This window comes from Pseudopipra pipra, chromosome 8 (assembly GCF_036250125.1).
Source record: "Pseudopipra pipra isolate bDixPip1 chromosome 8, bDixPip1.hap1, whole genome shotgun sequence".
In the NCBI taxonomy this organism is placed as follows: domain Eukaryota; kingdom Metazoa; phylum Chordata; class Aves; order Passeriformes; family Pipridae; genus Pseudopipra; species Pseudopipra pipra.
The window spans coordinates 29,019,474-29,046,228 of record NC_087556.1 but is presented as its reverse complement, the minus strand read 5'-3'; the positions used below and the strand labels follow the sequence as shown (position 1 = coordinate 29,046,228).

General features: G+C 43.1%; 1 protein-coding gene across 5 annotated transcripts in view; it reads left to right on the top strand.

Annotated features, from left to right (window-relative positions):
* CCDC186 (coiled-coil domain containing 186) overlaps nucleotides 1-13,904 on the top strand; it is a 36,177-nt gene extending 22,273 nt beyond the window's left edge. For all 5 annotated transcript variants that reach the window (XM_064663379.1, XM_064663380.1, XM_064663381.1 and 2 more), the window contains 10 exons: nucleotides 35-139; nucleotides 480-578; nucleotides 1,361-1,447; nucleotides 1,993-2,135; nucleotides 4,590-4,845; nucleotides 5,460-5,649; nucleotides 6,723-6,803; nucleotides 7,847-8,057; nucleotides 9,121-9,340; nucleotides 10,034-13,904. In XM_064663379.1, coding sequence (XP_064519449.1) covers nucleotides 35-139; nucleotides 480-578; nucleotides 1,361-1,447; nucleotides 1,993-2,135; nucleotides 4,590-4,845; nucleotides 5,460-5,649; nucleotides 6,723-6,803; nucleotides 7,847-8,057; nucleotides 9,121-9,340; nucleotides 10,034-10,117 — 1,476 coding nt within the window. In that variant the 3' untranslated portion in view covers nucleotides 10,118-13,904. The remainder of the gene's footprint in view (nucleotides 1-34; nucleotides 140-479; nucleotides 579-1,360; nucleotides 1,448-1,992; nucleotides 2,136-4,589; nucleotides 4,846-5,459; nucleotides 5,650-6,722; nucleotides 6,804-7,846; nucleotides 8,058-9,120; nucleotides 9,341-10,033) is intronic.
* Nucleotides 13,905-26,755: the final 12,851 nt, after the last annotated feature.

Below are 26,755 nucleotides of genomic sequence, written 5' to 3'. Positions count from 1 at the left end.
GGGTTTAACCCATTCTTTATTACTCTTTTTATAGGAAACAAAAGAACGTCTTAAAGATGCAATGACAAAATTAACAGAAGCAAAAGAAGAAGCAGATCAGATAAGGATAAACTGTCAAGAAATGATAAAATCCTATCAAGTAGGTACACTTTCTCAGGAGGTCAAATTAATGTTTAGTGTCTAAGTCTTCTTTTTCGTCCACTTCTGTCTTAGGCTGTAGCGGGGAAGAATTATCATGTGCAAGCCACAAACTGAGATGAATAGTGACTGGTTTCTTTACTGGAAAGTTGTTGAATAAAAGGGAAAATGTTTGTCTTGATTGGTATGTGGCGTGGGGGTCTCTCTTGGCATGTTCAGGATAATTAGATATGTATCTGCAGGAAAGACTAAGTGATATGAAAAGCTGTCTGTACACTCATAGTATTAGAAATGAGAACATAGAGCTCTAAAACTCTACATATATTTCTCAATCCCTTTAGGAATCAGAAGAAATTAAATCAAATGAATTGGATGGAAAACTCCGAGTAACTAAAGGAGAACTCGAGAAACAAATTCAGGAGAAGTCTGATCACCTGGAGGTAAATACGTGGTGTGTGGAGTCCACACAATTGGTAACTTAGTAGTTAAGAATTCCATGAGATTTTAGTTTTGAGAATCTTATTTTAAGCTGCTTACATTTTTGCCAAACTCTTTGGTTTGGAGTTGTTGGGTTCTTTTGGCCTAATACTACATTCCAGGTGTCTGCCTCCAGCACTGCTTTTAGGAGGATGTTTTCAGATACTACCTTGGATTAACTTTTTAAAATGAGATTTAGGAGAAAAATACGGTATAATGAACATGAAATATATGCTCTTTCATTTATAAACATGAATGTTGCTGTAATTTAAAGCACAAATTCACATGATAGGCAGGCCTTTGTCTGACCAATATTTTGGCAAGTTATATGGCAAGGAGAGAAAAGGAACAGCCTCTGTTCTGTGAAGAGATTTGCTAATCTAACAGTGAAATTCTCTAATGATGTAGTACTTGCTCACAGCTCAAATATGCATATGCCATCTTCAGAACTGACCAAGTGTCAGTTTGCCTGGAACTTTCCCTAGGGGCTGTTGTGGCATAGACATCTGGTTTTAGCCATTTGGATACCTAAAACCAGTGTGTGTAATCTCTCTTTTCTTCTCAGTTCAGAGAATAAAGAAACTTGAGGTTTTGCTTTGCTTTTTGAAGACATAAACCAACCCTTTGGGTTACCTGTGCTGCCTCAAGCCTCCTCAGCTGTTGGAATGGCCTATATTGGCCTAGATTTTTTTGAGGTGCCATTGTACATTTAGTTTTCTCAATGAACTTTTCACCCTTTAAAAAGGTGCATCATGCCAAAATAAAGGAACTGGAAGACCTGAAGAGAACGTTTAAGGAAGGCATGGATGAGCTTCGGACACTGAGAACAAAGGTAACGTGTGCTGTGCTGGATTGCAGTGGGGCTGAAGCACAGTGTTGGGTTTTGGAACAAGACTACATTCAGTCTCTTAATGGTACTTCTACTGGCTGGCATGAGACTAGAAGTCTCATATGGCCTCTGGTAAGGAGTATATGCTGTCTATAACTTGTGGACAGTCTGTAGATTAGCGTGTCAGTCACTTTATCCAGAGCGGGGAATTTAGCTCAGTAGGACTGCAGGAAAAGGAAGGAAATAAGGGGTTGGCTTGGTAACTGGAGAAAGATGTCTGTGGATCCTGGTCCATTAGGCTGGTAAATTTGAGTCTTTGGACCAAACTAACGTTAATCACACTTGTTGTTTCATTTTTTGTTTTGTTTTGTTTATTTTTCTGACTGTATTTGATCTGAAATATCTTGGGGATATTGCTCTAAGCTACTTGGAACCACTAAAAAATTAACACGTGAGCTTTTTACAACAGTCTAGACATACTATCAGAATAATTTACCTCTGAAGTTTCTGAGACTAAATAGTTTCTGATTATTTTTTTTTCTCTTTAGGTAAAGTGTCTAGAGGATGAGCGTTTAAGAACAGAAGATGAATTATCCAAGTATAAAGAAATAATAAATAGACAGAAAACTGAAATTCAGAATTTACTGGACAGAGTCAAAACTGTAGATCACCTACAGGATCAACATCAGAGGTATAGCTGTGCCTTTGAGTAATGACTTAAAAGATTATCTGAGATGTGGAAGTGTTTTCTTTATTGAAGTTATTGATGCTTTAAAATGGATTGTAATCTGAAGAATTCTTGTCCTAATTTAAGTGTTTTCCTAATTTAAATCAATATTCGTAATACTTGAGATTAACCTTGGTGGTCTCTTATAAAACAAGGGGATTGAGTTTGATAAATCTAATTCAGTGTCTTTTATTATTAGAATAAGAAGTGCTTGATTTCCAGCATAGGAAGTTAGGCCTTTTAGGTGTCTGCCAAGTGCTTGTTTTATTGAAATACTGAAGAGAACCAACTAAACTGGGAAATAGATTACTTCACAAATGTGCAGTTGTGATGGATGAAGGAAAGGATTTAATGAAAAGAATTTTATGTACTTGACAGATGCTGCATTCAGACAGTATGGAACACTTGTATTTCTAATGGACTGGAATTCATTCTGCTGTGTCAAAGTTTGCTCATTTAAGAATGTGAGGGAAATAATCTCAGAGAAGGATTGGGCTCATGCACAGTTCAGGAGTGTCTGAGCATAGTCATGTTTCTGTGTGGTACATATGGACCAGGATATACAAATGCTCTCCACTCTGCTGGTTCTAGTGGTGTTGCATACATGGAGATAGATAAATGTCAGCTAAGCAGAACCACCTGCATGTGTTCCTCTTGTGCTGTTAAACAATTCTCATTTATCACTGAAAAACACTTCAGTAATTATAGGCCTTCCTAAGGGTTTAGACAATTAAACTCTTTCCATTTACTGTGTGCTGGTCAGCTGTATTGTCACCATGTCATCAGCCTTTCTAGGGAAACTGCAATGAATGAGAGACAACTGAAGCCTACACTTGGATCAGTAACAGTTATTTTTCACTTGGAATCTTGCCAAATAAATTAAAGTGACTGTGATCAAAGTGTGAAACTACAAATGTGTCTTTCCAGTTATCTTTTCCTCTTGGTAATTGAGACATGCTTAAATATCTGTCTCTCATCCTATTCAATTTGGATTTTTTTTCCAGTATCTGTGCCATACAACATTTATTATTGCTACATCAAATTTCATATTGTCTTTTATTTCTCTTTTAAAAGATTTTAATGTTTTTGGTACACCTTAGAATGGTAAAGTTGTGCAATATCAACCACAGATTTAAAACTTGGACTGGTAAATTCCTGTTACCATCTGTGAAAGAGAAATCCTGGAATTTTGCCTTCTTTTACCTATTATTTTATAGAATAAATAGACTTAACTGCCCTTCATTTTCTTGGAAGCAAATGGAAGGAATTTCATCTTCATTCACACAAAATCGTACCTGTTTCCTTCATGAGAAAAAAATAGAGGAGGCAGATTTCTTTAGGCTAGGGAAGAAAAGATGGAAGGCAAACATCCTGAAATGTATAAAAGGCTGTATTATACAGGGAATGTTCAGCTATCCTTGTTCAGTGGAGCAAGATGATTTTAGGTTGAATGCTGGGAAGAACTTTATGGCTGAGCTGGATACTGATCTCCTGCAGCATTCCCTGGTCTCCTTCATTGGCAAACTTGAAGGATAAGCTAGAGATCTCTTTTAGAATGGTCTAAACATTTAATTTTGCCTGTTTCAACCCTGACTGTAGACATAGATTTCTCCTGTCATAGTGAAACAACATATTTGAAAATGTAAAATATAAGCATAGCCTTCTGGCATAGATTTTTAAATGAGAGCTATAGGTGAGATTGCAGCACAAATGACTGAAATAAATCAACCTTAAGTCTTCTGAAAGATGGAATTAGCCTAAAAGGACTTTAAAGGCAGGGTGCAATACCTTGGATCTTATCACTTTCTCTAAAGTGTTGATGATAACGGAAGATACAGCATTTTTCAGTCAAATGGATTGCATGTGATAGATCAAAAGTGTCCTAATGGGAGTGTTTCAGTAAAAACAAAACCTTGTTTTGTAAAGGGAGGGACTTAATTTTTGAGGGAGGGATATGGAGTAAGATAGGTCCTTTGATTCAGAGCTGCATTGCTTGGATAAGGATGTTTCAGAAATCATTGTACTACTGCCTAGAGAAGCTCAGAACTGGAGTATATCCCCATCTCTTGAAGACAAGTCCTCTTACAGAATGGCCACCTTTGCAGACCTTCCTCTTACCTGCTGGATCTGGTTTTGGGGGTTTTGTTTGTACCCTGTTCTGAAGCTCAGGAAGTTGAATATAGAGAGATGTTCTTCCTTGAAGGGAGCTAATGCCTGCATGTCCTTCTGTGGGGTGCACTGCAGCATGTCATGAAGTGAAAACTTTGACATTTAAAATCATCCAGTGCCTAACAGATGCCCCAGGGTCACTAATTGTTCCCCTGCCTTCTTTGAACTTGACCTGAATGCCTTTATTTCAATAAGATGTCATGTCTTTAAGCTCAGATTATCCCTAATAAGATATAATTGTTTTGACAGAGATGAACAAGAAATCAATGCTTTAAAGGAAGAAATAGATGGTTTCAATTCTCTGGTTGCTGATCTCCAGAAGGACATTGAAGGTAGTCGGAAAAGAGAATCTGAGCTATTGATATTCACTGAAAAATTAACCAGTAAGAATGCACAGCTTCAGTCTGAAAACAATTCCTTGCAGAGCCAGTTGGATAAGCTTTCTTACAGCGAAAGAGAGCTGCAGAATCAGCTGGAATGTGTTCAACAGACTAAAGATGAACTGGTGAGTACAGTGTGCAGCTTGATTTTTGCATTAGTAAGATGTCTGATACAGATAAAGATGTTCCACATGAATACCACCTTGTGTCTTTGCTTACCTGACTGCAGTTTCTCATGGTGTTTGCCAATTTGGTAGAATAGTGGCAGTGGGATATGAACACCTCATGTTCCTAAAGGAAAAGAAATTCTGAGGTGCAATGCACTGGAATGAGGAGGTGTTATTGTGTTGCTCTTTCTGGGAGTAAAGAGTGGTTCTCTGTGCAGCTGTCATTGAAACAAATGAAAGGTTGTAATATCCTGTGAAATTTATTACTGTAAACTTTCTCAGGTCCTGTTTGTAGTATGAGATAAATGTAATTTTTAGTAAACTTAGTGTGTCATGGAAGGTAATGTGACTGTACTGTACAGCTCTGCAAGGCTTTGTACTTTATCATCCAGATGTTTTAGAGATAGTTCAGGAATCTTACTATTCATCTGCAGGGCTATTGTTCAGCCTAAATAATAAATGTAAAATGTGAAAGATTCTGAGTTGAAAAGTGCAGTTAGAGCTGTTGAGCATACAGTATGGTTAGGCTAGAATGTTTTTGTAGATGACTGAAAATAAAATCACACTTTCAGGCCACCAAGTTACAGAAGGAGGAAGATCAACGGAAGCTGGAGGTTGAGACGCTGCAGACCCAGGTGGCATCAGAGCAGGAGGAACGAGCGGCACTGAAGACCCAGGTGGATGAGCTCAAGGATGACCTGGCTACCCAGAAGCGCAAGCACGCAGCAAACCTGAAAGACCTCACAAAACAACTTCAGCTAGGTGGAAATTATTTTCAGTTATGAGTCAGCCCCCCTCTGTAAATCCCTTCACAGTGTCTGGTAGAGAGCTGTCTGTGTGTGTGCACTGCTTGAGTGTCACCCTTCAAGCTCTCCCTGTCCCTAACAAGAGTGAGTGAACAAGTTAGATCTTGTGGAAGCTGCACTTACAGACCTTTGTGTCAATTTTTGGTCTTAAATGTAACTCTTGAAGTGGGCTTAGACCTAAAATGAAAGATTTGTTGCAAAAGAGCTTGGTCTTTGTTATGATGTATGTGACTACTGAAATGTCACTCTGGGTATATATGGATCCTAGTCTGTGTAGGAGTATATTCAAAAGTTGCTAGAAGTTTCCTAGTTGCTGACTGTATCAGGAATTGCTGGTGACAGTTATTTTTTTAGTACATTAGAACACTTCAGTTTTTAAAAGCTGGATGTGGAGGGACTGGTGACTAACTTTTTGTATAAATAGAAGCCATCAAATACCCAATAATACATATGTTCTGAATGCAAATAGATCTGAAGGTAATCAAATCTGTTTAAAGTGTGTTTTAAAGAAGATGTGCTGTTGGCATTGTGCAAGACAGGTTCCATGTCCCTTTTTGTACATAAAAGAACAGCTGTGTGCTTTCCTTCTTGATCCCTACTGAATGAGTAGTGCTTCTGGCACAAGTACTGCACTGGGCTGGCCGTAGTGATACAGTTATCAGATGCTGGAACAGAGCTGCCATTCTTCCATTCAGGAGTTATTTACATGGCAGGCCTAATCAAAAGTAAAATCAAATTTAGTCTTACTGTTCCCAGTTAATCCTATGTATGACATTGCCCGTTTCAACTGGCTGCAGTGTTCAGGGATTGTGGCAGATGATACATTCAGGTGCTTCGTGATCAGGGATGGAGAGAGTTGGGGAGCTGTTTGGTTTTGGGTTTTATTTTTAGTTGCTACCATTATCTTTTGGTTTTCAAGCCATGTTAAATTAGTGCAGGTAGAGGATTAGAGTTTTTGTATGTTGGGTAACACTGTAATTTTTAGTTTTTAATCTGCTATTGGTAACCATCACTTTGTTACACTTTTAGCGCGGAGGAAATTGGATCAGATTGAAAATGGTAATTATGACAAAGAAGTCAGCAGCATGGGGAGCCGTTCCAGTTCATCAGGTAATACAGCACATAGCAGGGCTGCCAAAATAACCTTTCCATCTTAGTACAGCTGCCATGATGCGCTGCCGTGAGCCTCGCTCTTTCTGTGGTTTGTGCATATGCAGTGTGTGGGCAGCCTCCCAGTAAAGCTGACAAAATAGCCTTTAAGCACCAAAATGCAATTTGGCTGACTGCAGTTGTAGGTGCTTATTAAGATATTAAAGTGTAATGTTTATGTATCTCAGTTCTTTTTAAATACCTATCTGTTTTATTTTGTTGCTTTTATGTTTGGAGGAAGCTCAGAGGACTCCAGTTTATACAGGACCCTTTCACATGCTGCCAGAGGCAAAAAAAAAAAAAAGAGCAGTGGAGCAGTGGCTTCCAGCATTGTTTAATTGCCATATTGACAGTTGCAACTGTGTAAATGATAAATCAATTAACATCATTAGAGGCATCAGTGGGTTTGTGTAAAATTCATTACTTTCTATCTGGTTAGAACTAGAACAGTGATCTTCAGCACTGAAAATGACATCTGTTTCCTTCCTTTGTATCTTTGGGGTTTAAGTGGGCTTTGTTTTGTCAAAGTGTCCTGTAACGTCACCGTATGAGAGAGACAAATGCTTAGAAAGAAGAACAGAAAGTAAAGAAAGTACTTCAAGCTTTAAGTGATTGGTGCTGCGGAGTGTTTATACGTAGGGCTTTGTCAGTCTGTCCAGTTTTCATAGTGTTGTAATTTTAGTGTACTCCAAAATGTATATATTTAAAATCAGCTCAATCTTGTACCAAGTTAATGAATATGAAGGTATTTAAGCAGGAAGAAGCATTATTGAAGGAAGCACTCTTAGGCTAAAGGAAGTACGCCCATAAGAGGGGACTGCACTGCTGTCTCAGCCTGTGCTGTGTAAGGATTGTTTATGGAAAACCCCGCTAACATACAAGGGAAACTGACATCCTGAAGAAAACATCCTGAGCTCCTGAAACAATGAATGCATGCACTGCACTGGTGGGGCACTTCTGGAATAAATGCAAAAGGAATTTGTACAAATACACGTGTGTTTCAGGGTCCCTTAACGCGCGCAGCAGCAATGAGGATCGGTCACCTGAGAATACTGGATCTTCAGTAGCTGTGGATAGCTTCCCAGAGGTGGACAAGTCTGTCCTGGTTGAAAGAATACTGAGACTACAGAAGGCACATGCTCGAAAAAATGAGAAGATGGAGTTTATGGAGGATCACATTAAACAACTGGTGGAGGAAATCAGGAAAAAAACAAAGTATGTTCTGTGTTCTGTTCATACAGTTTGTCAGTGTTGAGCTGATGTACTAGATAAATAGTCTGGATTTTATGTAAGACAAGTAATTGTCTAAAGGAAAATGTTTAAAAATAATAAAAATATTGCAGTGACAGTAGATTTTAAAAGTAGGATTAGTCTTGGGGTTTTTTTCCTTATCTTTCCCTGGCAGTTATAGTAATTGCCAAGTTTTTGAGAATTATTACTATTACTAAATTTTTTTTCAGGAGGAATAGACTGCTGCAGGTGGGGTTTTGTTAGCAAAATGGTCACTAGGTGGCTGATTTGAGGTGGACTGCTGCCACTGGCTAACAGAAGAGTCCATTCTCTTCCTGTGCTTAAAAGAGTGCTGATTGTAAGTGTTTTGGAAGGAGAATCTGCATAACTCCAGATGGTAGTCTGGCATATGTATCAGAGAAGTAATGTATCTGAGCCAAAGGTGGTCAGTAGTTAACATGTGAGACAAGATTCCACTTAAATGGAAATCATCTTACAGAATAATGTCTGGAACATTAGTTAGGAGGGGAAGGAATGATGGCATATGCCTTCCTCTGGAAAGTGCACTTGCCTGTTAAGAATAGCCCTTGCTTAATGAGTCCATACATTTATGCCCATCTGGTCCCATTTCACAGAACATGATCACAGCTTGGGAAGAGTCCTGAGAAGAGACTTTGTAATTTTTGTCTCATTTATAGAAAGCTTAAGATTCTCTATCTGGAGTCTTTTGGCAAAGAAAAGTAGAGACATCTTTTTTAAGTACCTTTTTTGTCCCAGTAGCTTTTCAGAATACTTCTAAATAAGAAAAACCTTGTGCATTGTAGTGCCTCATCAGGATCTCCTCTGTCACTTTTGGTATCCCAGGTTTTCCTCTGACTTTGAAATTGCAGGAGTAAATTTTTACTGTCTTTTTAGTAATATAGTACTGCTTGTAAATAAAATTACTCATGTCAAGAGTCTGAAGTTACTTCAGTGTCTGACTTTTCACTGCCTTTCACAACAATGTAACACTGTGTTGTTGTTGTTTTTATTTTTTTTTATTCCCCAGAATTATTCAGAGTTACATTTTGCGGGAAGAAGCTGGAACACTGTCATCAGAGGCCTCTGACTTCAACAAAGTACACCTGAGTAGACGGGGTGGGATTATGGCATCTCTATACACATCTCATCCTGCAGATAGTGGTCTCACATTGGAACTCTCCTTAGAGATAAACAGGAAGCTACAGGCTGTGTTAGAGGATACATTACTGAAAAACATTACATTGAAAGTGAGTACCTATGCCAGTTCTTTCATTCTTGTGCTTCTGAGATGCTGCCTTCAGAGATGCATGGAGTTAAAAGGCTTTTCAGAAGTCAGCTCATTGTGAATTGGTTAACCAGAGAGTTATGTGGCATGATCCATGCTGAACCTCTGGTCTGGGACCCTTGGAGTACAGTGCACTGATGGGTTGCTGCTTGAAATAAAGTCTGGCCTGCCTAGGCCTTCAGCAGGGCAGGGTCTCTCTGTGCTCTGCCCCAGTCACATGGAGCCAGGAGCATGGGCTCTGCCTGCCTGGCCCTGTACCAGCACCTGGGTACCCTCCTGAGCTATTGGGGCAGCACCTCTGCTGCAAGGGAATGAGTCAGGCTGGAAAACAGTGTGCAGGCTGCCAGCTGGACTGCAGTGTTCTGCAGAAGTTGGAGATCTCTTCCTGTAATTATAATTCCCCTTGAATGCTGTACTTTCTAGACATCCTGTAGAATATTAGTAACTGCAGAAAAAGACTTGCTGAGAGGTTTGTGTCCTTTATTGAAGTGAGCTTGGTTTTCTCCAACTCTGTCTAATCATTTGCATTTGTTCTGAGTACTTGAAAGTATCAACCTGCTGACATAAACAGTAATTTTGACTTATTAGTGTATTTTGTGCTGATTGACTCCTTTTCCCTGTATAACTTGCCCTATCATTTTTTTTCCTCTCAAAGGAAAACCTTCAAACTCTAGGAACAGAAATAGAACGGCTTATTAAACACAAGCATGAACTGGAACAGAGAATAAAGCAAACATAACTAAAACTTCTATGGACTAACCAACATGAAGATGCAGAAAAGGCAGGTGCTACAGACCACTGTTTTTTACACTTTGCCTGCCAGCACAAGCATCTGGTATTTTGCAAAAAAAGCCTTTGACCACAGAGGCTTAGTTGTGTGAGAGATCGACAGGGTTTGGCATCACTGTGGTTCTGTCAACCCAGTTCCAGCCTGAGGAGCTGCTGAATTTCACTACACACTACATTTATCTAGGACTTTTATTTGAAAGGACATACAGATGCTTTGCAGTGCATACTACGTTTTGAGTGAGTTGCTGTAAGATTTTAATTTCTTCACTGTGTAATTAATCAGTCTCTTAACGATGGAGCTTGAAAAAAATAAAGCCAATTATGTCTTAGTTGCTTTTGAACATATCCAGTGTTACTGAGCTTTAAGGGCTTTCAGACATTATTTCCTTTCTTGCATATTATTTCTGATCCTTAGGTTGATTAAGCATTTTTGACATATGCATGGAAAAGTGCTCTGTCACAAAATTTTGGGATTTAAGTGGTGGCCACGATATTGCATATTTTCTGCTTTAGATTAACATTCAACTGCTCGGTTTCTTTATTCAAATGAAGTGAAACAACAGTAAAACTAAGGGATTAAGAAGCTTTCTGATTTAGGTCTTGAGTACATGTAATTGAAACCAATGTCAGTTCAACAAATCTTTTAAACCCTTGATCTTTAGGCATATGGATCTAAAGAAGTCTGATATCAAGTAATTGGTTAATAAAGATTTCTGAGCTTCTGTGTAAGTAACAGCATTTAAGAAGTAGGAGTGTTAGTTGCCCATTGTTCCGTAAGTACACGTAGACGTGGTGATTGCATCTGTTTCAAAGACAAATGGAAGCTAACTAACTTTTCTTATTACCTGTGGCTAGACCAGTCAATGAGAGTAGTGGTAAAAAATAAGAAATATATTTAAATGGTATTTTAATCTATTGTTAGACTGTGAAAGTGGCACAGAAATCTGTGCAACTCCTTGATTTTACTGTTGTAAAGAATTAGTTGGTCAAAATGGCACAAACTGAGGGCTGTTATTTAGTCCTTCAGCGTCTGAGAGGGTTATGGAGGAAGAGTATCAAGGTGACAAAATTTGGGTTAGTCACAACATCATGTTCACATTTTAATTCCAGGATAAATAATATACAGGATCTGAAATATCTCTATTGCAGCAGTAAATCCATAGTTTCTGTATCTATTACCTTTTGACCAAAATAAATAGATCAGATTACAGTGTAAATATATATATCAGGTTTTTATTAAATACTTGAACTTCCTATTGACATGAAAACAGAGTCCCTGTACATTTACAATAGCAGTGCTTTAGCTATTTTAATCAGAAGGGGGGGGGGGTTGTAAGAATCTGTCTTACTGCAGGCACCTTTTGCATCCTACACATATGAATGACGTAGGGGTGTGTACTCCATTTTCAGGTGCCACTGAGTTGCTTGAGCTTTGTAATGAAACACACAGAGCAAAAGGGCCTGATTTGGTTTGAATAGTTTGGTTCAAGACAATGAGATTTCCTTATTACTTTAAAAATAGGCGTCTCTGAAAGTCCTTGCGGGATCAAGACCTGGTTTGTGGTCCAGAGGACTTCAAGAGCCTGGGATGACAGGTCCTTTCAGTGTCAAAGGATCAAGTATCTCTTTAGAAAGGGAGAGTGGGAACAAATTGTTTAAAACCTGACCGAGCATTATGTAGAAATTGCAAGCCTTTAATCTGGGTGGGTTTTTATACATCTATTTTTCTAATTCCTGAGAGCAATGGTTATCTGAAGTGTTAGGGAACTTGGACCAGTCCAGTCATGGGACTACCTCTGCTTTACTGTTGTTTAAGTGATGTAAAAAGGAAAATACCTGGCTCTGCTGGAGCAGATTTGTCACCAGCTTCCAGGAAGTGAACAGACAGTTGTTTGTGACTGAGCTAGATCTTCTGCTGAGAGAAAGTATTTTAGAACAATTTGCATGCTAAAACATAGCTTAGCTCTTGTATGTTTGTGTTTTCATGCTTTAATGTACCAGATCTCCAGATATTTTCAGGCGTTCAGCTGAATGACTCCAGTATTTTAGATACCATGTTAATATTGTAATCATTTAATGTATGTTCTCCAGGTGTACAGTGTGAATGAAGGAGAGGTGTGGTGCAGATGGAATCAGTGCAATGATGTGGAAATTCTTATTTCTTTTTGGCATGGTTGTTTCTCCTTTTAAGTTATTTGAGAAACCCAGTTAGCTGTCCTCCTGCCCTGCTGGCAATGCTGCTTACTCTTTGTAGCACTAGTAACTTTTCAGACTTTTTTTTTTTCCTTGGTCATGGAGACACACAAAGCAGACAAAATATCACATTGTTTATTGTGCACGGTACTTTCATGGACCAAAGTTGTCATCCACAGGTGTTACTGGAAACACATCTGTTAGAGATGGAAATGTCATTCTAGCTTGCACAGTGGCAAATGACTCTCTAGTTAGCCCAGAATGTGATAAATACCTGATGGGGTCAGCCAGCAACTTTACTTGATGATGTTCCTCATTTCTGAGAGGCAGTGATGTATTAGCCATAAAATGTTGCTGGCAGGCCAGGTGCTGTGGTTTCCATGGGATTACTTGTCAGGAGGATGATACTGTTGGTGCACTTAAAGAGAATACTTTCTGTGGAAAAATGTGTTCCTTTGGGGTGGTTCACACAGGTGAACACCAGCTGGTGCAGAGTGGCTGCAAGACTTGCTTGCAATCACATTCCACTTATCTTTGTTTTGGAAACTTTACATTATGAACCTGAGACTGAAAACTGTCCTCCGATAAACTGAATTTTAGAGATAAACTGATTATGAAGGCAGCCTGGAGCATTTAGGTACCTACCTGTCACTGAAATTCAGTGTCCATTAGATGTGTAATTGCCACAGGCTGCTGTTGAAAATTCCAAGCTTGAAGCTAGTTGTGTCTTACAGGCTTAAACATCTGTTTCTTAAATACTCAGGGTGCTCTTTTAATTCGAACATCACACATACAGATGTTGTTAGAGACCCTACAAGAAAGCTGCCTATGCTTTTCTACCCTCTGTAAAATTCAGAGCTTTCATTTTCTGAATGAAGCCAGACCCTCTGACCTGAGGAATACCATTTTATGCTATAGAAATCACTGGCTTTCTGCCATGTAGACTTGTGCAATATTTTTAATTATAGTGTCCAGAAAAATGGAGATTGATTTCTTCCTTGGATATTTTCTCGTTATCTTCACTTGTTGCTGGCAACACCTGCAGTATCTCTCATGGAATATTTTTCATTACAATGGTTTGGTTCATAACTAAAAAAAAAAAAAAAAAAAGAAACTGTATCTCTGGCTTCCAGTGCATCAGGTGTCTGAATCTAGGAGAGGCTCAGAGAACAAGGCCTGCCAGAAAAGGATCTTCACCCTTCCTGCTGTCAGCAGGAAGCACTGTGACTGCATACCAGCAGTAGGTGGCACAAGGAATCAGGTGTATCGTGTCCCACCTGTCCATGGGCAGATGGCTGCAGTGCAGGGGGAGCTGGGTGGTATTTAGAGCTTTTCCAAGATGGATGGGCGTTTCCTTCCCGTTTTCGTGTCCTAACTGAAACTATGTTGAATCTTCCAATATATGTGTGAGTCATCCGAATAGACACAGAATGTCTATTGGTTTAATTTTGTAGATACCTGTTTCTGTATAAAGTTTTTGAAGATATTGCTATACCTTATGTATATACTGTACTTTGAAATAATAAACATACAAATGTATGAAAGTCTGCTTTGGGTCTGTGGTTTGTCCTGCTGTTTATTTACTGCTGCCTAACTCGGGGTTGTGCTGACGGCTCTCAGTGAGGGCCTGCGGGGGTGGCAGCGGGTGCTCACCTTTAGGGAGTGGGAGCCTCACAGTCCCACAGTGCAGAGGTGTCCTTGTGATGCTTGTAAACAAGTACTCTGGGCTACAAGGAGCTGGATTAACAGCTGACTGTTCCTGCTGGTGTGCAGGGCACCATCAAAGCACCTTCTTGTTCCCCCCCTCGTGGAACAAGGTGGATTTCAGTGGATATAAGCAACACGATCAGTGTTGGAGGCGTTGCTGCTCCCCCCAGCCTGGCAGGGCTGTGCTCGCTGCCAGCCTCCGCTTTCCTATTGCACCGTGTAAACAGGAGGTGGCAGTGCCTCTTCTCCGGTACTGCCAGTGGGTTTAACAGCAAAGCCAGCGAAAACAGGCCAGCTCTCCTCTCCCTGCTGTACTTTATCCCTTGGAAACTGCGGTGGACAGGTGATAAGTGTGCTGCAGTTCAGTGCTGCAGTCCCAGTAAGCAACCCCAATGCTCGACTCCACTTTTCCATTGTGCAATATGAATTTAACAGTCCTGCAGTCACAGGGGCAAGGGCTGGTTCCTTGGCTGCAGCTCCACAGTTGGGATGCTATTTGCTGCTCTGATTTATTTATTCCCTTGTAGAGATCTAATGTGTTTAGCCACGATGGTACTGTTTTATAAAAATAGTAAGGGATGCTGTCTGGTTCCTGGCTGTTCATTGTGGCTGTGCTTATATTAAAAACTTGGGAATTGGATTTGGTATGGGTTGTCCTGCCCTTGCAACCTCATTGTAGGAAGACATTAGAAAAGGAAAAAGGAATACTGTGAATGGGATAATTATGGAGTTTATTCAAGTATCTCCCTGAGTACCTTAAATTAGACAAGGTGGTATCCTATTTTCTGCTGAAATTTAATGGTAAACTACCACAAGCTTCCCAGGACTGGGGCTCCCAGTAAGTTTTCTGGTTACTGTTACCTGTCTGACCCTTTGTCAAAATTGTTTTGCAGTTTACCTTTTTTTCTTCCAGCCTTTTCCACTGATAGGAGGTACAGCTCTTGGTGACAGATGTGACCAAAAATCAAGGCTCGTTTTTGCTTTCCTAGTACTTAATGCTGTGTTTTGGAAACAAAGGCCTGAAGCTAAGCTTCCTCAAATACTAGTTTTGGCTTTGGTGGTATTTGCAAGTAGCCATTTGGTGAACCACTTCCCCACCTGTTTTTAGGTGTCACACAGGCTGACGTGGCACAGCTCTGTGTGCAGAGGGTTCTTGTGGCACACTAGTGTTAAGTGCTTGGTCCTGAAGGAAGCCAGTCTGATACTGGAGCTCTTGGGTGTTAAATATCTAACCAGTGTTAGCAGTTTGCTTCTCTGGCTGGCTGTGAACAAGGAAATCAGTGCTGCTATTTTTTCCTCCCTCTCTACTTTATTTTTAGGGTTTTCTTTAATAGCGAGCTCTGCTCAGGGTTTTGTTTTTGCGGTTGTTTTTAGGCTATTTTGCATTAAACCACAGTGGGTCTGTGCCAGATTTTGCAAGATTTTTGCATGCATAAATGTAACTGTTGCAGTAGAAGAGTGCTACTGAACAAGTTGTTCTCATCTAACGTGTCTAAATATGCTCTTTGATGTGTTTGTTGCTGTTCTGCTCCAGTGGATGCCCTATAGCCAGGAAATCCTCTGGCCCTCGGGTCTCACTGTGCTCTTGACCCTATGCAGCTGCCCACTGATCTCGGCAGGGCTGCTCAAATGCCTCAAGTGGAGCACCTTGCTCACTAACAGGCTGAATCCTATGAATGTCTAAGAGCTTCTTAAGAAGGTTCTATTTTAAAATAATCCCATGTGTGTGTAATAAGGAAAAGCAGCAGAGGAAGCATGGAGAGAAGTCTGTGAGCTCTAACCAAAGTGCTGGTGTTTGACACAAGGTAGATGAGCACAGCCTAGCAAGCACTGCTGCTCCCTTTGGGGTGGTTGGTGAGTCCTTAAAAGCTGCCCTGGGCCATCCAAGCTGCAGGTCTTTGGGAACAGGTGCTGCCTTTGGAGATAGATTGAAGCAGGGTGCAATTGCAGGGCAGTGTTTTCAAGCTGCGCTCTGCAGCCAGACAGAAGGCTGCACTGTGAAAGGGACTGGTTAAAAATACTCTAAAAATGATAGATCTGAAATTATTTTAACTCCAGTCAGTGCCTGGCACAGGGGAGAGGAAGAAGGTGAGAATCACTTATATCAACACTGTGGGTAAAAGGAGCATATGGCCAAGCTAATGGCTGAAAAAACAAGCCTAGCACTGGTCAGCTTAAACCTGTTTTGTGAGTCTGTAAATTCTCTGGAAACATTGGCAAGTACAAGAGGTTGAAAACCACCAAACTTTGGCTCCGAGTTCTGACCTGATCATGTTGTAAATGGCTTGTACTAATTAACTGCTCTGGCTTCACCTTAGTAATTAGATTATCAGAGCAATATTGATTAGGTGGACTCTGGAAAATATTTAAGGTCTTCAGCCAAGAAGTGAAATGAGAAATCAGAACAAGGTGCTGTCAGCTTCTCAGGGACTTAACATCAGGAGTGACACAGGCTGATGGCAACCGGTCTGAAGATGCCCTTTCCCCAGTCCCTTCCCCTTGCCATGTGTCTGGTCTGGTCCTAGGGCTCACTGAAACCAGTGGGGATGGCTGGAACAGGGAACAAGACTGTCCCACAGGTGGGGTTATTGTCCACTGCTGTCCACCTGCTCCCAAGCTGTTCAAGCAGCTTCCAATACACTGCAGGTGACAGCTCAACCTTTCGAGGCAAAGCAAGGAGTATTTGTGTTCCCTGGCAGTGCTGCCCTGTGACCTGCAGTGTGTCAGAGGTGGTTGCACAGCTCCCACATCCTCCATGCTGTGGAGACAGAGCCCCTTGAGAGAGGCGGACAGCTGGCAGTGAAACCCCTCCACAGCTCCAGGTAAAATGTCCTTCAGAATCCACAGCCCCTTGTTTTGCTTGGCTTTAATCAGACATTTCTGGGGTCTAGAAAGATTCAGCTGGAGCCAAGCAAGTGTTTTCCATCAGCAAGGATTGGCAGAAGAAAGCCTCTGCTTCATAAACCATAAATCTGGTGAAGCAAGCAGCCATCAATCCAGGTACCCATGGCTCTGGACACTGTGCTTTGAAGCCTTCGTGGTCTTTCTTGGGCCATCCAACCCCAGTACCAAATGCTGGTAGGGAATGGCTACCACTCTGGCACTTCAAAAATGTAGGCACACCTCTAAACCACGACTTGACCAAACACAAATTGGATTGAATTACCTTCACTCCTCAGGCAGGGGAGGCCCTTGGAAAAGAGATGTGGCAGATTTGGCAGTAAGCCTGGAGCACAAGGCTCGCAGGTTACATTTTTTTGTTTACCTGTATTATGTACTATTTCCTTCTCTCAGAATTTCCTTGCAGTCTACCAAGGCTGCTTGTTGATGGTGAGAGATCGGTCAACTACTTCAAAGTGATTTGACCTTGCTTGGGTTGGGGACAGCACAGACCTTGGCTGGTAGTGGTCACCTTGTAATGTCAAAGCCACTGTGGTGTGTCTGTTTAGGCAACTGCAAGCCATGCTGATGCACAGGGGTGGGTGAGCTGCCTCCAATCACACTGAAGAGAGCGGAATTTAGCTTTCCTTGTCTTTGGCGGTAGCTGAAACAATAGAAATGTCCCCAAAGGCCAGGGTATGCAAGCCAGCAGGGCTTCTCTAGAGACCAATAAATGGAGGAATTTACGTTTCATTAATTGTGTATCAGAGTAAACACTGGAAAAACACCAAACCAACCAACCAAAGCAGCGACTTTACCACTGACTGCTGGGGGAGGCTTCTGCCAAGAAAGCAGCTTTGGATCAGAGAGCAAGGAAGCAAAGCCCTTCCAAAGGGTGACTCAGAGCAGCCTCGCAGGCTCTTCCACTGACTCCCTGTCACCACCGTGCTGGATGGAGGCACGGAAGAGAAGCTCCTGTCTGGCCACAATCCTCTGTGTGCCTTGTGAGCCTGTCTCAGACACAGCTGCAGGGAGGTCAGCTGGGCTTCTGATCCCTCACGTCACAGAATCACAGAATCGTTTGCATTGGAATGGGCCTTAAAGATCATCTCATTCCAACGCCCCTGCCTTGAGGGCACCTTCCACTAAATCAGGTTGCCCGAAGCTCCATCCAGCCTGACCTTGAACACTTCCAGGCATGGAGCGTCCACAGCTTCTCTGGACAAACTGTGCCTCACCACCCTCACAGCAAAGAATTTCTTCCTAATATCTAATAAAAACCTTCTGGCCACACTTCTTTAGATGCAGCCCAGAACACAGTTGGCTTTCTGGGCTGTCAGTACACATTTTCAACTCACGTTGAGCATCTTGTCAACCAATACCCCCAAGTCCTTCTCCTCAGGGCTGCTCTCAATCCATTCCCTGCCCAGCCTGTACTTGTGCTTGGGATTGTCCTGACACAGGTGCAGGACCTTGTACTTGGCCTTCATGAGGTTGGCACTGGTCCATCTCTGAAGTCTGTCCAGGTCCCTCTGGATGTCATCCCTTCACTCCAGTGTGTTGATCACTCCACACAGCTTGGTGTCATCAGCAAACTTGCTGAGGGAGCACTTGATCCCACTGCCTATGTCACCGATAAAGGTGTTAAACAGCATCAGTCCTGGCACCAACCCTGGAGGATGCCACTCATCACTGGTCTTCACTAGGGCATTGAGCTGTTGAGCACAACCCTTCCAGTGTGGCCATCCAACCAATTCCTTATCCTCCAAGTGGTACATCATTAAATCCATGTCTCTCCAGATGAAAGACAAGGATGCTGCGTGGAACAGTGTCAAATGCTTTTTGCAATTGCAGACTATATTAAGATGGAAAATTCATATATTTTCTAACATGAGATAGTTCTTTTGTTTTTTTCCATCTACTGGCCACCAGAGATCTGATAAATGCAACAGCATAGGGACCTTGAAGGAGCTGCTGTCCCCTTACCAACCTGCAGGTCATCAGTTAGGGCAAACATCTGAGTGGGGACTAAGTCAGTTGGAACAGTCAAGGAGGGACTGGAAAAGGAGCCAGTCTTCTTTGGAGAGAGACCAAAGAAGACCTGTTAGCTGATGCCATGAAGGCGACCAGAAAACCCAGCTTGCACTGTCAGGAAGGTAGAGCAGACCCTGTGATAAGCCTTTTGCTTGTGGGACTTTCCTACTTGAATTGAGGGATGGGGCTGGTCTGTGACACACTGAGGCTAGGCCTGAATGAAGACTTTATTTCATTAAAACATCACCCTTACAAAAAAAAATATTCCTGGCTCAGTTTTGTTCCCTTGATGGGTTTTAGACATAGGCAAGCTCAGGCTGAGCACTATTAAAAACAGTTTCAGGAAAATGGGGTAGTTGGGTGAGCAAAACCACCAAGAAGTGGTGTGAGCGGCCCCTGCAAGTGCTGCCCCCTGCCCAGCACTGCTCAGCCTCTCTGGCTGCTCCTACAGGATCCTCAGGCTGGGGCAGCTGCCTGTTCCCAGAATTGGCTTAAAATCAAGGTGCAGGGGAGAGGAAAAAAACTGGCTAGCTGGTGAAAGACTGAGAGATGGGGGGGGGGGAAATAAATGTTTTTTTAAGAAGGCTGTCCTGGCACAAGAGCAAACCCCACTTGCTTTTGGAGTGTCATGGCCTCTCATCTCTTCCACAGAATGAACTCAGGGTGCTACAAGCCCAGACCTGGAGTGCAGCTGACAGCATGATCTTAACTTCAACTCTGAGGCATCCAAATATGCACTTCTGAGTGGCTATATATGAAAGAGAAACAGAAAAGTCTGGCTTTCTCTGGAAATGTGGCACAGAAATGGCTTGCACAATCGTATTTACTTTGGAGGTTCTTTTTTGGGAAGTGTTGCCTGTTCTGGGCTGTGTGTCAGCTCCCAACCCCATGAATTTTCCCTTCTCCTCTTTATTCTCAGTGCTCCTGTGGGTTGGCTGCCTGTGTGGGAGCCAGGGACCCCAGACCCTGCCAGACCTCACTGAACTTCGTGATTACTGACATCATGTTTCCACCAAGGAGCAGAACACGGCAATGCAGGGACCATCCCCTGGGCTCAGCCTTGTCCCTGGACAGAGACCACAGAAATAGCAATGTATGGGCAAGGGGAGAGGAAAGGAAGATGCATATTTTAACTTAAGACATTTATAGAATTTCTGATGGGTTTAGAGGAGAAAACGGGTTTTTTTTGGGGGGGTGGTGATTCCTTTGGTTTTGTTTTACAAAAAGTACAGGCAAGAAATATAATTTGTGATATAAGAAAACACAGTCCTCTACTGGCAAAGTATACATGTGTGATTTGACTGTTAGCTCTTACAAGAAAGGGCAAATTGTGTTATAACAGTACTGGGGATGAAAAAACATGAGGATTTGAATGAATTTGCCAAGAGCCCTGCACTACTGTTGTGGGAAGCTGGAGACGCCTCGAAAGAAGAACTTCCAGGCGTAAGGAATGGCTTTACTAAATAGCCCAGGGAAAAATACAGTCTTAAGCCCATTCTGTTGGGAAAGTGTCCATCCAGAAAAGGACAAGCAAAATGTGACAGTAGAGCTGTCCATAGAGCTGGCAATGGTGCAGGGACAGAAACCTCTCAAAAGTACCCAGATATCCTTCACAGTTCCTTTGAAATCCCTTTGCACAGCTGCTGACAAAGATCTGAAAATGTCTAGTGCCAAGCACATACATCTATCATGCTGGGTAATGTTGCATCATCATTTCTTGATGATCGTGTTTTCCTGTCCCTGTCCCTCTGTTGTCCCATGTGAAGGTTAGAGCAGAAGCACTTGGGGACCAGCAGCACTGGGCATTGCCTGTGCAGAACAAATTGTTCTTGATCTTTGCAGGCATCTTCTAGGCACTGCTATCATAAAGAAAACTTCAAAGATTTCGTGTAGTAGAATTACAGCTTTAATCCAAGCTAAGTACTGATGTATGAAAATTAAAGGGGCAGAGTGTGTTTGCCAATTGTGACTGGGCAAGGAAAGAATTGCAAAAACAGTCCTTTTGCAGTTTGGGTTTGCAGAGGCAAGCGCAAGGTGCACAAAAGGGGAAGCAGAGCGTGCAGCTAGCAAGTGTACATGTCTGCAGAGATGCCCTAACTGCAATGCCAAGAAAATCAGACCTTCAGCCAAGAAAAACAACATTAAAATGATGCAATGACATAAGCTAAATGCTGGTCGTGGAATCTAAATTACACGCAGAACAATCAAGAAGGAAAACACCGACGACATTCGCTTGTGTAACAGGGGTGTTGACCTCACAGCTGGCAGGCAAGGAAGGGCACAAGTGCAGACACAAGTAAAACCAGTGATAGGAGGGGGGACTTGACCTTGCTGAAAGCATCAACCAGGCCTGTCCCTTAGGGGTGATACCGAAGTATCACAAGACTGCTCAGGTTTGTACATTTTAAATTAGTCCATTTAAAATCTGCCACACTTAAAAACCTCACTAGGACAGACTCACCTGATGAGCAGATCAAGGCAAGAAAGCTGCAGCTCAGCACCAGGACAACTGCCTCTTGCTCAAACAAAAAGCTGGATAAGGACATGCTTAACATTTTTTTTAAAAAAAGAAGGAATACACTTCACCAAGGGCTTTGAGATCTCTGATCAGGAGATGTCCTACTTGTAAGATAAGTACTGAGGGTTGCACTGCAGGTGGGAGACAGATGTGGGTTATGTTCTCTAGGTTTCTGCTCCATGTCTTGTATAGGCTATGAAACTTTTGTGATGCCGGCACTACATATACTACCAACGCAGTCAGGTTATAGAACTAGTCATGAGAAAATGCAAATGTAGATCCAAACAAAAATAAAAAACATCCTAACTCAGACCCAACACTGTATTGTGCTAAAAAGCAGTGAACAAAAATGTCTCGTTTGGGGTGTAAAAGGCATTTTATTCGCCCAACACCCTTTATTAATGGGATGTGTTTCTAGAGTATCTACTGATGAGTAGCATTTATTATATGTGCTTCACAGCTTCATCTGTATTTTAGACTATAATATAAGCAACACAATACAACCCCTGATAAGTGGGAGAGAGGAAATGCATGCACAATACAAGATGTTCCCATCAAAAACTCATCTCCTCTTAGTGCACAGAGGACCTACAGGACACGGTCAGTGTTGCTCAAATACAAACATACTATTCAACAAGCACCCCCTCAAATCAGGAAGGAGAGATCATCTGGTGCCTTTAAACACAACCTTCAGTTATCATGTCCTCAGAAACACCTGGATGATCCCAGCCTCGCCTTCAGATTGGGGTGGTGGGATGAGCTGCAGGCTCATTTCAGGCCATTTGTGGTGGACCCAGGCAGCAACTGAGGAGGGAGACTCTTGCAAAGAGTTTTCAGTGGGAGCCTGCAAGCAGGCTCAGACCCACAGACAAATCACTTCACACCCTGCCCTCCCCTCCTCTTGCCCCTAAAATGCCTCTTTGCTGGCAGCTTTGAGACCTACAGGCGAGAAAGGAGAGGCAGCACCCAAGGTCATCAGGCTACAGAGAGTACCCAAGAACAAAAGATTAATTTTAATGTCCTGGCTTCAAGCAACCTCGGCCAATAGCTTCAGGAAGTCTTCATCATTTTTGCGGAGGAGGAAGCACCTGGAAATCACAGAATTAATTCGATCTGAAGAGACTGTGCTCTGGAAAAACACATGTGTCAGGCCCCATTACTCACGATTGCAGGGGCAGGGACGGGACAAGCCATGAGTGGTGAGCAAGTGTGAGTGTGCTGGATGCCAATCAGTGGCACTGGCTCAACCATGTGTTTCCTCGAGCCAAAGTCCCAGCTCAGCTTGGCACCGGGCTGTGCATGCCCTGGCTGGCCAGGCTGGCATTGAGCAGGGAGCCGTCCCCTCCCCACAACCCTGCCCTGAGAGGAGGGGTGACCAAGTACCAAACTAGGTCAGGGAAGGAGGTTTGATTTCCCATTGCAAACTGGGAGAACATTGCAGGCCACACAGCCTTGCTGTCGGCAGGGTCGAATGCAGACACGTTCCCCCCAGCCCTTGTTTTGGCACCACGCTGTGCCCGAGCAGTGCCACGTTCCTACACGGACTCACCTCAGCTCCATGGGCAAATGCTGCACATGCAATGGAGTTAAACAAACTCCAGCACAAAGCTAAACATTATGTGTGTGTTTATTACCCTTGTGCTCTGAGTGAGTACAAATAGGCTGTGCATTAAATCACACAAACAGGCTGAGAGGCTTCTAACACTGTTTGGGTCATGACCTGTCAGGCGGTTGTAACTCAGTTGTACTTCCTAGCTTTCCCTTTCCTTGTGTGAGAGGCTGCCTTAGTCCATAGCTGCCAGGGAGAAGTGGTGTTGTTGCAAGTTTGAGATGCGTCAGATAAAGGAATCGTGACAAAAATTCCTCAGTTTATCCACCAAGCCCATTTCACCTGGCAAAATTTGAAGTGCCACCTCTGCACTGCTGTGGGCAGGGGAGGGAGAACCAGAGCTTTTCACTGTCAGGTGGAAGGACATCCAGACCAGGGCTGAGGCCACCCTTTCTCCCCTCACCCCAAGCTGTGGTCCCACAAGCATTCAGCACATTGCACCCAGATAATATGTGGTGATGGGGGCTCAGAGAAGGGTAGTGCCAAGATGCTCAAGTGTCTTCTCCCATTTGGCACAGTTCAGAGCATGCTGCAGGGTCAGTAAGCACAGGGAGCCTCTCAAGCTTCTCTAACTGGAGGAACTGCTTTTCTCTCAAAGCAGAAGCATTTTGTAAAATGCAACCACTACTTGAAGTGACCTCACAGGCATTTTCAGTAAGTGGTCATCGTAAGTCCTGAAGTAGTTGGACAGTTATTGGAACAAATGTATGATAAAAGCCTTTCCACCCCCATCCCTCCCACCCCTACTTTATATCCCATGATTTCTTCCTTGTTTGAAATGATTCAGCAATAGACTCTCCGATAGTCTCTATCTGGTTAAAAATAGTTACTTGCCTCATATGGCTTTAGCATGGTACTGTCAACTGTAAAATGTTCCACCTTCCAAAAAAGTAGAGTGAAAAATGAAAGTGAGCTTTCACACATCATTACTCTCTGCAGTGAGACCTCCAGAGCTCATTCCAAACCCATCAAAGGAGGAGAGGCGGGCTGGGAGGGCGGGCAAGCAAGATGCTCCTGTTGCTGCCCGATGCCCTGCAGGTCCTTGTGAAGCTTTGCCCCGTACACAAAAGTGACCAGGCTGATGGTTTGCTCATTTCCCAAAACAAAACACTAGATTATTTCCAAGAGACATTTATTTGTTGGATTTCTGGAATGTTAGAAGAGTTTAATCATGGAAGCTGGATGTCTCCTGATGTCAGTTATGGGAATACACTCCAGCAGGGAACCAGTATAGCCCAGTTAGCTGAGTCACACTTCAATCACCCCATAGCACTGGGGCAAGAGGGCACGAGAGCCCAAAATCCCATCAGCCATCTCACAGGTCTTGTCCTCTGTAGGCATGGGGATCAGTGATGGGCTTGCACAGTGTGACTGGCTATCCTGGACTGAATGTGCTTTGGTAGAAAAAAAGGGTAATTTGATGGCAATAGTGGACAAATGGTGCAGGTGGGTTATTTCACTTGGCTCTCTGTATCACTTGAATCTTGAATTTGTTTGCATTCAGGGCCAGCTGCTGGAGGGTGTGTGGTGGGACCCTTCTGCCACAGAGGTGTCACAGGGAGGTGGTACTGAGGCACTGCAGGGTGATAAATGGAAAGTGCATCAGGTCCAGCCTATGAGGGGACAGATGGCACCTCTGCAGTGCCCACAGCCAGCTCCTGATGTTCCCACCCAGGGAGGGAAGCATAGCACAGAGCTGCAGTCTGCCCCAGGGCCCCAGGTCAGAGAGAAAGGTTTGCAACCAGCAGCTGGAGCGTTCATCAGGGCTTCTTCTGTTGCTGAGCAGCAAACAGGGTTGGTGATATCCACCAGCTCCCAGTGCTGAAGAACTTCAGAAAAGCCAGGGAGATGCAGAAGTATCCATTGGTTTTCATCGCACACCTCACAGCATCAGAAGCTGACTCTAGAGGCTGTGTGACAAATTGCTGGTTAATACCCACATTAATTCATTTTTTCCCTCAGAGTTGCATTTGCTGTGCATGCTGAGCCATCCTCTGCTCATTTCCTCAAGGTGATATGTTAAATCCTGCTCCCTGGACCATGGCAATCAGCTATTGCTGGAATACAATCAAGCTGCAGATGGCAGCTGAGGGAATCACAGGGATTCTGCACTGCTCAGCACCATGGTCAAATCCTGGTCAGCATCACTGGGGCAGGATTGGACCACAGAGCCAGACATGAGCAAGCCTGCTGCCTGCCCGTGGGGTGTTCTCAGTGCCCACCTCTGTCCTGGGCAGCACTCTTGGGTGCTGCTGCTGTATTTGTGAGGTCCTGAAATACCTGTCACACTGCCATATCACCTCATATTGACCACACCATAGTAAACATTTTCTCTGGGTCCCTCTTGACAAGACAAGGGATGAGAGTAGAAATTACTTCTACAGAAAGTGAGTGTTTTGAAGAAGTGCAGGAAGGGATTGAGCTTCCCAGTTTTGGATGCCTACTTGTGTACCAGACCCCAGCTGTGTTTATGGGAAGGGACATTTTCACATTCCAACAATTTTAATGCACTCCAGGCCTTATGCAATTTTTCTTTCCATTTACAATATTAGGTATTTTATATGATAAATCTGAAGTGTGGCTTTTGTGCATGAATGATACAGTTTCCATAATATTTTTCATATGCAGAGACATTTTGTTTTGATCTCATGGGGCATGAGTCAACTCCTATTTGAAGCCACTGGACTCCTTCCAGTGACCTTCCCAGAGCCTGGCTAGCTGGGAAGATGAAGTCTGATGTGCTGTAGGTGCAAGCTATCATGACCTGCTGAGACTCAGGGCAGCTCAGTAGAGCAGCTCAATCATAGAAAGGCTACATCAGGAAACTAGTTGAGAGCATCCAGTGTGCTTGGTGCAAAAACAGTGTCTGCCCCAGAAATGCACGTGCTGTAGCACCATGAGACTCCCAGACAAGTTGGCAGCAGTGCATGTTCAGCCCTGCAAGATCCACAGAGTCTGCCCATCCAACACATGTGCCATTTCCCTTAATCTCAAGGCTGCAAGAGTCAGGGTGAGTTACGGAACTTATTTGGTCAAGCTCCTTGAGTGGGATGAACAACACCCTGGGTTTCCTGGATTACCCAGGCCAGGCCTTCCACTCTCACAGAAGCAGCAGCCCTGTGGACCCAAACACCCCTAAGCATGCAAGGGTGTTTCCCATGAAGACCTTCAAGACTCCCCATGTGAGTGTGGGATCCCACACAAATTCAGGCATGTGCCTACCCAATATGCATGAATTTTATCCCCCCTTCTTAATGACTGTCAGAAGAGCTGTTTCTTTTTTTAGTAGGAGCAAGTTCCAAGGGAGAAATGTCTGGTCTGGTTCCCCAATTCAGCAAAATTCTGGCAATTTGCCTCAGCTCAGAAAGGTGCCTCTGTTCTGCGAGGCCAGTGAGGAAGAGAAACACTCACACTCTGGAAGACTCAAAATGAGCAAGAAACAGGTCAAGTGCCCAAAGCTACCGACCGAGCATCCTCCCTGTCTACATGGCTTGCATGTCAAGAGCTCTGTTAGTGACAAAGGGCTGGCCAGAGGTGTTTGTGTCATGATCCTCAGCACACAGCGTTCCTGCCATCATTAAATGGCACTGTGGAGATGTTCAGAGCAGGAGTCACTAAGGAGGGCCCAGCAGGTGGTAGCCTCTGCC